We start from the raw sequence: 12873 nt of genomic DNA, 5'->3' as shown, positions 1-12873 counted from the left end.
CTTAATTGGACACGACTCGTTTTGAATGAAAAGCTCGAGAATGGTGCCCGGCATCCACGTCGAGACCATCCTCTTCGTTACGTTCGACATGTTTTCCATCGATGACGGATATATCGGGGTCTCGTTGTTCGCCCTCGAGCAGAATTTTGCAGTAAAAAGGAAAAAAATGCGACGAAACTTGACGAGCGATAATTAAAACTGGTGAATCGTACGCCGGGAAACGATCCGGTTAACGATTGCGTTCGAAAAATTAAATCTTCGTGTCGCATCCGCGCGAGCAACTTGCATCCGGTGCACGCTACCCGCGACCGCCTGTAAATCATTCGCAACGTGCATTCGAAACCACAGTGTACACGCATTTCCGCGCGGCACTTACGCATTGCGAGACGCGCCGCAACGAGAAGCCGCGACGATGCACGTGTTAACGTCATGCCGGTAAATGCGTCGGCGACACGTGTCGCGCATGTAATCCATGGGCCCGCCGTTGTCTCGACTGTATGTCATCAACGCCATCGACATGTTCTACAGAGTGTTCCCGGGTGTTAATCACCATCTCTTTAAGCTACATGTTCTTTAACAAATATACAAACTGAATGTATGTTTAAGCTAAACTTAACGTTAAAATAAAGTTTGATAAGTTCACAACTGATATGTAATATCTTTATCAATATAATAAGATTAATAAGTAATAATTAATATTTTTGTGTAATGTCTCTGTAATTAATTTTTATGTTATAATTAATAAATAAAATTTAAAATAAATTTTTTTCGAAAATGTAAAGTTAAATTGAATGATTGATATTCACACAAAGACATTAATTAGAATTTCTGTAATAAAATACCGAACTAAAATATTTGCGAGCTCTTTATTAATATTATAATAGCTATTTTGTTAACTATATTTCCAATTTTAATAACTAATAAACGAATTCTTTTCGACGTTAAAAAGTTTATATAAACGAACTCAATATACCGAAACAAACTTTAATATCTTGATTTTCTTCTAGAAAATAACAATGTAAGATTACGTATGACCATTACGGAAGACAAACAGAATAAAGGTTTTATTTTAGCTTCAATTTAAACAGTGGGGCAATGTATTCATAAATGAAGCGATTCCCTTTAACGTGGTACGAAAAAGCACGACGTCGACGGCGCAAATCATTTCGCGATCAGAAATCCGTCATCGCTTCGCTTAATAATAACACGCCCCGTCATCGATTCCATTCCAATGCGGCCGATCATTCAGATCGAGGTTTCGAATCACGGGGGGTCTGGCTCGTGTCGACCTTCGAGCGTAACGCCGCGTTACGCCGAAAGTAACCCGCCCGGAAATCGTTAAAATTGTGCACACGCCGGCTGGCCGATAACGTCCCGATCTCGCACTTCACGGTGTAAATTCGATTTTCACACGAACGTCACGGCCGCTGCACCGCTTACGTTTCACGCCACGCAGATACGCTTGCGAGAGAAGGCCGGACCGGTTTTGGACGCAGCATCATCATTGCGTGAGTTGGATACCAAAAGTCAAAGTCCTGAACGTGTTACGTGACGCACAAAAAATTTTTTCAAAATAATATGAAGAATTTGAGAGGAATAAATAAAGAGTGAAGTACTTTCTTTATTTTATATGAGAAAAAAATATCTTTCGGCACTTGACACGTTTAGCATCAAGATATTATAATATATTTCAGTCAAGATATATAAATTTAAATGATAATGCAGCAGCGTGCAGCTATATCCCGCATTTAATAATTTAAGTATCTGGATGTGTGTGTGTGTGTGTGTGTGTGTGCACGCATGCGTGCGTGCGTGCGTGTATGTATGTATATATATATATATATATATATATATATATATATATATATATATATATATGTCAGTGTATATATATATATACACTGAAAATCGCGGTTTTTGATTATTTGGTATTACCAGCCATCGTATTACGTGTCGAGACCCATGTCTGGTTTACGTCGGGGATTATATCGGTATATTGATATACACGTAATACGTGGTTGCTAAACGCGTATCCGTCGAACAAGACCGGAAATCGTTAAAATTACACGGCCACCAGGTGGCCAATAAGTAGTATAACACTTCACGCATATAAGAGCGAACTTCTGAAAAAAGCACTTCGTAAGTGAGATCAAGTCTATTCTAATCGCAAGTAGAAAGTTGAGAAAAATTGTTTCGAATAATAAAACAGTAACATAAATATTACATTCACATATAAAGTTTCTCAGTTTGTACTATCTCATATATTTTTGACATAAAGTACTGTAAACATCCAAAATATTTTATTAAAATCTTTTAAATTGTCACTACTTTTCTTCGATAAAATTCAATATTTAATTCATTTCTCCAAGCAATAAATTGAAAGATGGTTGCATAATAAAGTCTACGCCATATTACGTATATATTTGGCGACGGGTATTCTTCCGCAAAGCATTAAGAGAATAACATATATTGCCGAAGAGATGACGCCAACGTACCAAAGAGTTAAAAGCTGGGCGAATATATATTTCGTCTTAACACCGTGCGAAGTGCGAGCGTGGCAACAGAGAGGATGGGAGAAAGACGTCCTCATTAATCCTTCCGGCTTTATCCGGTCGCGCTGGCACGTATCTTAAAGGTCCTCCCAGGAGTTGTGATAAATGTCATGCAAATGCGCGCCTCTTAACGAGCCTTAAGTTTTTGCCCGGCAGCGCGAAAACTTTCGTACTGCTGAAGTTCACGTTACAAAGGAGATACATCGCCCCGCCATTCTGTCGCGTCGTCACGCTTAAAAGAGCGTAATTGTTGCACGCTGTAACTTCTGGTCTCTCTTACATCCCGTTGGCGCGCGTTTCGCATCAAAGACCTCGTGGTCCTACCTCGTTAGATTGCGAGCGCGCGAACAACTCACGTCGACGGAGCGTTTCATAAACATTTTATTTTGCAAAAGCTACGCCGACCGGCCGGCACTTTGCTTGCGACGCGTTTGTTTATAAATAGCAGTATCATCTGGCATTGCGCTCCTGAAAAATTCATTAATCATCCGTACAAGTGAAATTGGTGATAAATAAAATAAGTTTAATTAAGCAGAATTGATCTGTTTGTAGCGATGAAAAGTATAATTAATTCTCAATAATTACGACCAAATTTTCAATAGATTAATTTAATTCTGTCAAATAAATAGCAATAATAATTTATCAACATAAATGTACAATAAAATCTCAAAATATACATATATTTATTCTACTTTGGTTCGTCGAAATATTCGATAGTATGACAGTATATGACATGTCATAAATATAATTTAATTACAGTTAAATTAATGTGCGCTGATATTTTAAATTGTTACAAAAATACTCGATAAATATAATGAGAATCTGATCATTTTTTCGTGCAATGTTAAATAAAAACATAAATAAATTTTCTTTACATAGACTCTTTGATATGTAATTCGTTTCGTAAGTAATTTTCGTCGGCAAATACAACGTTAATTTTCGTGCTAGACATGAGCCATGAATCATGCCTCACCTGCTACTTGGAATGCGTTCAAATCGAATATTTGTTCTAAGCACGCATATAGACTTGTCTCTCTATCAAGACACTATTTTTACTACTCTGATTTCGCAATTTTCGTATATTTATACGTTTTCGCGCGATTTTATCTGTTTCAGTATGATACCATAGTAAGAGAAAAGTTCCTCCTTTGTCATTTACCTTTTTATCATTTTCTGTCGACGTTAATTAAAGGATCAACTTCATCAAGAAAGTCCGCAGACGTATGACGAAGCGTGAAGTTTTCACTCTTTTTCTAATTATCGCGTAAGGTAACCCAGAGATAATTACAAGTTTCTAATGCAAACACGAGGGAATCGTTATTTATGCAGCAATTAAGATCATTGCAAAAGCTAGCTGAATGTATGAGGAAAATTTATTTCTTTTTTATCTTTTCTCTTCTACACTCAACATTTTTAATATATTCGTGGTATTTCGGTCTGTGTGACACATTTTCTATTTTTTTTTTTAAGTTTATAAGGATCTAAATTCAGAAAAATATTAAAACTTTAACAGAATCGTACTTACATTTCTCGCTATAAAATATAGATACATTTTATGTTCCAACATACCGTTCGTTGATTAATTCTTCTTTTTCATGAAATTGTTTCATTTTATTTTTAATTTCGACAGCAGAAGCTTCTAAATATTCAAATACATTTTCTGTAGAATATGATAAATTTCTATTTCTTCTATATATTTTTCTCTCCTTGCTCTTTGTCGCTCTTTATGTATGTTTTCGGAACAAGACAACAATAGGTTCGAGGATACACACCTGCTTTACTGTGCTGTCCTCTTTGATGTCATTCCCTAGACTTTGAGTCCTAAGAAACGCGCGAGAATGAGAGAGAAATAGAGAACATGGCCAAAAAAAGTTTCTTTCAAAGCGGATACTCGCTTCCTCCTTCACATGAGAGCAGAATGTTTTGCCATTCCGCGCATTTACTCGAACACGCGTATCGGATACTCCGCGTTCTACGGCACGTGAAGCAATCCTCTAAGCGAAGCTGTCGAGAAGGTTTTAAATCACGTACAATATCTTGTAAGACTTCGTTCACTCAAGAATCCTTCGTGACTTCTTTCGCCATCGAAATCTCGCTCGGAAAATAAAACCTTCATTCGCGATGGTTCTTATAACGATATATATCGATCAATTTCGATGTTTAGGTCAAATGGGTTTTTACTGCGTTTTATCAATTTCTATTTAAGAGCAATTATTCTATTTTTGCAACAGTTTTGCAACAGTCTATGTCTGATAAAAATCGAATTACGGGTTATTTGGAAACAATGAGATATTCATGATTATTCTAAAAACATTTTCATTATAATGAAATACAGAATGAAATACAGAATACAGAAAAATCTAAATGCATAGTATATAAAAATTAATTATATGATTTTATTACACGTGATTTCTAATATAGATATTTTTTTCAGATCACCGACGATAGGAATGACAGGAGCGATCACTGGGAACTTTATTCAACAACTAAAGGTCAGAGAATGCATAGAATTGACAGATAAAAACGCTGTAAAATTCATGAAGTCGACTATATATATATAGTCATCACATCAAATACTTTATTCTTACGGTACATATCATTAACCGTTTCGTCACTTTTCTTCTAACTTTAATGCATTTTTCAAGGACCAGCGATTCTCTTCGAGCGACACGAAGACATCACGCATCATCGTGGATAATCGCTCCGTAATAACTGCGAGGCATTACGTATCGCAACCACTCACCGTTCTCGCGAGGGCAGTTTTTGCACGGACGCATCCCACCGGATAGAAAAGAAACTAGATACTAGAAGCTAGAAGTTAAGCCGCAACTTTAAGTCCCTCGTGAATAATCGCCGGCGTCCTAGGGGCGAGAATCTCGACATTCATAACGGCGCGCGGTAGTCGGCCGATGACTGCCGCAGCCGGCCGAAAGATTGCAGAAAATCCGCCCGGGCGACGAGATAAATTCCGTGCAAAACAAATTAAAAGAAAGGGAAACAAAAAGAGAGAGAAAGAGGGGGGAGAGAGAAAAATAAAAAACGCAAAAACGGAGCTTGAAAGTGCAAGAGGTGGTCGCCCGAGCACGCTGATAAACGCTGAGTAATGGGGACGCAAATTACGTGCGAGGAATACCGCGTGAGAAATGAGTGTCCGATGCAAATTCTTCTGGCCGCGAGGGCGACGCGGCGACCGGTATTGCCGGATACCGTAACTTCGTCTAAACGATTCATCGCGACCGCGTGGACGGAGGATAGGTCCACGAAGCAAGCCGACCGTCCTTCGCAGTCTCCGTGACGGTCCGGGAAGAGAAACGTAATCCTGGAGGAATTAGCCAATTAGTACTGCCGGTAGAGGATCTGCGCTAAGTTAATACAACGACGTATCCACACGACGGAGATCACAGGCAGATTATGTTGCTCGGCAACGTCGATAGCTCCCAATTCTGTGTTCGCTGTGGACCAAGATATATAATCCGCGGAATATAACAACGCGTTATAACCTTCACGAAACGTATACGGAATTTTAGACGGATTACTTCCCGGTAACTCAATGGCTTTTAACCCTAATTCCGCGATGCAACAGCGTGGTGATATTAGATCTGTATAGACTGCGTGAGATATCACGAGTCAGCGTGTATACAAACTTCGCGGTACTACAAACCAGCATGTATAGTCTTCACAATAGAGAGTGACTCGGCAAGTAAGGTATCTATTCGGTTTCTCCGGCATCAATTACACCTCGCTTCCCCGGGTTTGTTCCCGGGATTGACGCAGACTCGTCGCCGAAGTGACTGTGCGATTATTCGAGGAACATACGCTCGGCTTTAAACGGAGGAAGTGGCTTCGCACCGTGTCATTCTCGAGATCCGGCATATCGGCGCAAGTGCGCATCTTTAATCCTTTTCAGTGCAGAATTATTATAACAATAATGATATAAATATACAATTTAAAAACTAATTTCCTCTTATTGAAGTAGTTAATACAAGACTAAGATATTTAGCTGGCTAGAAATAATTTCTCGGTCGAAAGTAAAATCTAATAGAAAAGAGAATTCACAGAGCCAGTTTTTATAATAACATAAATAAAAGTAATATAAAAAATATCTTCAGACAATATAATTTTACGGATTACTATACAAATATTAATACTAAAAATTCCTTAAGTTATCATTAAATGGCAGAAAGTGATTATACATTCAATATGATAAGATCTATCATGGAATAAGCCATCTGAAGAAAGTGCGAATGCTTCAAAGTAAGATATTTCGTAGTGTAACATATACCTATATTAAAGAATTAAGATAAACACTTCGAAACGAATCTTCGGATTTGCCTACGCGATAGAAAGAACGTCGAGTGGTCAAGTCGTAGTTGCGCTCGCCAAGTCTGGCAAGCGCGAAAGCTTTGTGCTCAGAACTTTCTTCGAGTAAGGCCGAATATCAAACGGAAGATCAAATAGTTACGAGGAACGGGAGTATATCTCGCGAAAGTTTCTCGAGAGAAGGGAGGGAACAAGGGAGTCGCGTGTTGCTCTCCTCTCGAGAGGCCGCGCGCGAGGCGCAGCCGATCATCGCGGACAATCGGTCACTCGTCGCGATCCGCTCTTTGTGATACACCACGCCATACCGTTCGCGGAGAAGGAAGAAGACAAGTGGCACAAGAGGAAAAGGATGATGGCGGGGACGGGGGTAGGCGGTGTTGGCGGTGTCGGGATGCTGAGGACCAGGCGGCGAGACGTCAGCGTCAAGCCAAATAGAAAACTCGACCGGAAGTCCTCGAGGGGGATGATTTACGAGAACGAGGAGCTCAGACTGAGGACCATTCACATCAATGCCGAGGTGGAGCAAGGTAAAGGGAAAGGGACTGAAGGGAGAGCGCGCGGATTTTTCGATGAATCGAAGGTGAAGGGGATCTCTCGCGACGGTTTGCGAATGTGTCGTTTCGAAAGGACGCAATAATGCCGCGATTACTCTTCCTTTCCTTCGATTTGATCGTGCCCGGTTAATGAGAACGTTCGCGATGGACGAGCGGGATAGAATAATTTTCAATGTACGAAAAAACAAAAATAGTATATTGTACAACTAGTGGAAAAAGTGGTCGATTCTGAATGAGTGTGAAGTTGGTCGTACGAGCGAAGCGAGTGCGACCATCACACTCATTTGGGCTCGACCACTCTTCCCACGAGTTGTTCATACTATTTTTCCTAACAAGAGCGTGAAACAGGCCGCTTTTCGCGCTTGTTTTACAATTTAATTTCTCCACTAGTTGAAAAATGGCTCCATTTTTCAACTAGTGGAGAAATGGATCGTTTTGCTCACTCAAAACAAGCGCGAAAAGCGGCCCATTTCACGCTCGCGTTAGGAAAAAGTTGTTTCCAACTTTTCTCTTATTTCTTTCGACGAACAAATACGTGCATTGAATTTAGTGTCTAGAATTTTGCTATAAAAAATTAAGTTAGACAAATGAGACTATTATACTGAACTTTCTCATATCTTATTAGAGTATAACGCTGTTATTTATCCAGCTTATTTATTATTTACACTGTTTCATTTTTTTTCCTCTCGTCCAGCAGAATATTTTAAGCAAATTTTATTAACGCAGTTGCTCTGAACGCCGCTGTTTGAATTATTAATTTGCCGTTATAGATGATTCACACTCGGGGGCCAAATTAATTTCGCAGGGACTTCCATTACGCGTTAGTGGCAGGCCAGACCAACTAATAATGTTAAATATTTGATCCTCTAGAGTATGACTGCGCCAAAGCAATCAAGGATTAATTTAACTACCGTGCTAAAGGAATTTTTGATATGTCATGGAAAAGCGAGAGTTTCAAACTTTTGTTATCCTATTAAACTTAGCAAATATATCGCGATGAAAAAGAAGCTAATACCTTGACGATATACAAAGTTTCATGACGTTTTCAATAAAAAAAATTGATCCTAAATTTATCAAAGAATATGTCATCAAAATTTAATTCGACCACTCTTGTACAAGTTATCGCTCTTTTTCTGCCTCTCTCTAGAGAGAGCTCTTTCTTTCCCTTACAGATACATTGTGGAATTAATTATTTGAGTACTTTTGTGCTTTACGGGCAGATGTTTTAATAAACTCGCTCGGTGCAATTGTGTTCTCTGAAATTGGAGAACGTTTTAAATGGACACCATTAATCTCGCGAATCTCACTACCATCCCTTTAATTATAAATTCATCATTACGGATGGTATCAAACAAAAAGTCAAATACATTTCGTACGCGATAATCACGGGGAATTTTATTGCGCGACTATAGCAGATCTGGTAAATTGCATCGCGCCGCGGTCATCTACAAATAGACACGTGCATACATCAGATTGAAGTCGCCGTACGAACTTGCTGCGAACTATTTTCGAGGCCTGGCCTGCACACTGAATTTGTCCAGTCGGGTAAGCGAATAGTACAGTTTCTAGTACCGGCGGTCTCGATCCAGCAGACTTGACTCAGTTGCTAAATGCGCCCGAGTGCGCCCGAGATGACGCCAAGCGTATTCGTGCTCCATTTTTTCAAAGAAACGTTTGCTTTCTTCGTACGATATCACTTTATTTTGACAAGCGGTAAAAGTAGTGTCCTGATAAGTCAAGAGAAAGGAGAGAACTTTACCAGTGATTTGCTGCGACTAAACGTGCGACAACGACGAATCCACGCGACTGATTAAGTTAATTAATATAAATTTATAAATTGAAGAAAGTTAGAAATGAAGTTACAAGTCGAACAATAAGAGTTAATAGGAAAGGATTTAATCGTCTAAAAGTGAAACTCTCGGCCAATTATCGGACTATTGAGGATTCTAATATGGAAACGCTCGCAAGAGTCTGTTGAAATTGACTGCTTAATTAATCGCATTTCTTCAAGGAAGCTCAATTAACAATGGTGGGTATATATATATATATATATATTACAACTTTTGCCTATTATACCTCGATTATAATTCAGAAATGAAATTGAACGGATGTGCCGACTGTGCGAGTGAGTGCGACGTTGATGTAAAAAATCTGAATGACGGCGCATGAATCGCGCGTCTACGTGATTTCCTCGAGATTTATTTACCCGAGGAGCCAAGAAAAGCTTTGTTTTGGCAAAATATTCCGGGGTGGCGTTTGTTCTCTTAGAACTCGGGATCCAGATGTCGACGCTGTACAGACTCCGAAAAGCTCAACTTATTCTATTATCCTACGTAATACTGTTGAAACTTGAAACGTCAAACCGATCTCGACCTTTTAGTCTCCCATCATGAAGTAATCAGTAACTCAAAAATTTTGAACTACGTCAACATATTAATAAACGTTTGAATCAAGCATAAATAAATGAGTATGCTAAAGGTATTATAGGCAATAAATGCGTTACTTTGAAATATCTGATGCTACCAAATAGTAATCAAAATTATTTTATAGCTTCTCGTAGCTAACATTATTTTCACAAATATTGTAGTTGTATTATTCATTGATGATTTTTTAATTAAAATGGCGGTAAAATTAAACGTGCAAATCTATTTATAATATATTATATTATATTATGCATATAAAAAATCTTTTAAGTACTTTTAAACATCTTTCTTAAATTTTGTTATTATTTATTTCAAAAACTAATTACAAATTTTAAATATCATATAGTTACATTTGTATAATTACAAGATAAAAATTAGGAACGGTTTAGGACCACCCATCAGTACATACAAACAGTAAAAGTATACTTGACACTCTCGTCGAATCAAGATAGCGTCTCACGAGCTTTTTTTGTCCCTTCCGACGCATTATGCAGCCGGATTATCATGGTGCATTCAAGTGGCGTGCGAAGAAAATCCTTCACGATTAGAAAAACTGACAGCACGCCGAGAGGGTTCAAAGTGAGTTGTTGGATCAATCTACCGGTTCTTGGACTCTTTCTTTTCTGCTTCCGTCTCATGCTCGCTCGATGGGAAAACCAGATGCCACCTACGTCAAGCTCGGAGATTATTTTGAGTCCTTTTTCAACCTCTTGATAGATTACATCGCCGCGTGAAGAAACGGCGCCAGTCTAATGAACAATTTATCATCGCCTGGGTTCGCACCGACACCGAATTTCTTCAATATCAAAAATATCGCGCCACTGTCGGACTTCAAAACTGATGATGTTAAACACAAGAACTGACAATGCCACTTTTCATGACAAACGATATTAAATCGTGGAAAATAAATCGTCGAAGGAAGTAGACGAAGCCAAAAATGCGTTTGAAAATGTAATCGCTAAAAAAACCTATGTTTATATATATAACATTGTATAGTTTAAACGGCAATACCATCGACATGTTTAGTGTATGTACATGTGCAGCTTTACAATGAATGCAAACACATAAACTCGAATAATATGTGGACTTGTCAGGGAAAGAGGTCTTTTTCTCGGTCAAAACTATAGCTTTTACGTAATATCGCGGTCAAGGCGGATAATAATATAGCGAAATTTATAAGACCGCCTCCGGCGACGTTTCTAAAATAGCATCAAAAGGTATAATGACGCTGATCAGTGCCGGAACACTTGGGTCAACTAATAGACTTGTTAAATGAAATGGAAACTTTTATATATCCGAAAACTTAATAAAAATATTCTGAATTTATATATATACTGCGTAAATTTTCCCAAAAACTGATATTCCGCAAAACATATAAAAGTATATTTTTTATTAATAATTAAAAAAAATTAAATTTATATTATTTAGCATTTTACGATCATAACATATAATTTCTTGAAATCATAAAATAATACTTTGTCAAAATATTTTTATGTATATTATTCCTCGTGTCAATCAAGAATCCTCTATTTTGAGAAAGAAATGCACGCGCTCCAGCGCGGCGATACACTCCTGGCGTCGCGAGACCACGAGGGACTACAAAGGATTTAAAATAGTCGCGAGGGCGAGAAAGAGAGATAGAGAAAGAGAGACCTGCGTCGGTGGTTTCGTGACGCGCGATGAAGAAGCGGACGAAGAAGAGGTAGCTCGCGGTAGGGATAAAGACTGCCGCAGTGATGTAGCCACGCGTCGACTAGTTTCGCCCGGTGACTCTAAACGGCCGGCACGCTTTTCGCGGCTCGCGGAAACTGTCAAACTCGCGGAGCGCGGGATTCCGGAAACAGGGGACCAGTCCGGAAGCGGCTCGATGCACCGATGTTCGTCACCGTTCGGAACTTCAAATGTGATATGTCGGGCCTCGGCGTCGCGACGTCGTCGCGCGGAGACGCACATCTGGCGGAGAAGCGCATCTCGGTGTTACGTAACGAGGAAGAGAAAGACGTCGAAACTGAAGATAGAACTGTGACGAAGAATTTGTAGCTTGTATGAAGTGCGCGGCAAATTCGCGCGAAGAAATATGAGGATGAGTAAGAACATTTGAGGAATCCAAACTGTGCTTTGTCATGCTAATAAAAAATATGATCGACCAGTTTTATGGAGGAGATCTTCACTGTGACTGTTAGTAGTGGCATCATCGTGTTTTAAACCGACATCCTACTTAAAAATAATACCTCAATTGAATCGCGAGAGCTTTTTTAACAAAAAAGTATACCGCAATTAAAATTAAATCTTAATTATCTTAAATATAATAACATCAGTTTATATATAATAACATCTGTTATTTCCTTACGCGATATTAAAAAACAAAACATCGTTCGCACAGTACGGAACATCGCAGCATGAGAAGTACGTTGTCATGGAAAGCACTCGGCCCGATGGAGAAGAAAAGAGCAGCAAATATTGTTGCGCGATGTCAATGCAGTTAACTGACAGGCTGGTCATAAAAATAAGAACCGGCTACTTCGAGAAACGGGTCTTTCCTGGAATAAGCCCGTGAAGGATGAGGTTATTCAGACGCGCCGTTAACCAGCAACGGCTATTTGTTGATGAAACGCTGATGGATTATTTAATGACTCGATCGACGAAATGACCCCCATCATTCGAGGGCGCGTGACTCCATTAGAGAGACGGGCATGCGTATACGTAGGTAATGCGAATTCGCTGTTGATCTGACGAGGTCACGGTGGGGCCGCGAAACCGGGGGGTCAATCCCCCTCGGTAAGGTTATCACATGAGTGAAGCTCCGTGGCGCGCACAGAAATGGAAGGAGCGGGACACGGGCATGATGCAGAGAAGAGACTCGTGCAGGCCGATGAGACGCGAAGAGAAGGAAAGCTCGTACTCTTCTTCGTCGCGGAATTCTGGTACGAACTCGTTTAAGAGTTTCTAAGATAGTTAAATCTTTTGATTCTTAATTGCTATCCAACCGAGCATCTTTTTAATGACTCTCTAATGTTTTTTTTT

At 39.3% G+C, this 12873-nt stretch overlaps 2 protein-coding genes across 4 annotated transcripts in view; one reads left to right on the top strand and one right to left on the bottom strand.

The window, feature by feature from the left end:
* Nucleotides 1–12873, bottom strand: part of Ror (tyrosine-protein kinase transmembrane receptor Ror) — a 250063-nt gene that overhangs the window by 170381 nt on the left and 66809 nt on the right. The window lies entirely within an intron of this gene.
* Nucleotides 1–12873, top strand: part of LOC139808092 (uncharacterized) — a 33106-nt gene that overhangs the window by 5890 nt on the left and 14343 nt on the right. The window contains exons 2-3 of one of the 2 annotated variants that reach the window (XM_071769724.1): nt 4987–5044; nt 5198–7399. In XM_071769724.1, coding sequence (XP_071625825.1) covers nt 7222–7399 — 178 coding nt within the window. In that variant the 5' untranslated portion in view covers nt 4987–5044; nt 5198–7221. Of the gene's footprint in view, nt 1–4986; nt 5045–5197; nt 7400–11581; nt 12774–12873 lie in introns of those variants that run through there. The other variant, XM_071769725.1, reaches the window with a different exon arrangement.

The sequence above is a fragment of the Temnothorax longispinosus genome, chromosome 2 (genome assembly GCF_030848805.1).
Source record: "Temnothorax longispinosus isolate EJ_2023e chromosome 2, Tlon_JGU_v1, whole genome shotgun sequence".
Lineage (NCBI taxonomy): Eukaryota > Metazoa > Arthropoda > Insecta > Hymenoptera > Formicidae > Temnothorax > Temnothorax longispinosus.
This window is presented reverse-complemented; position numbering and strand designations above follow the sequence as displayed.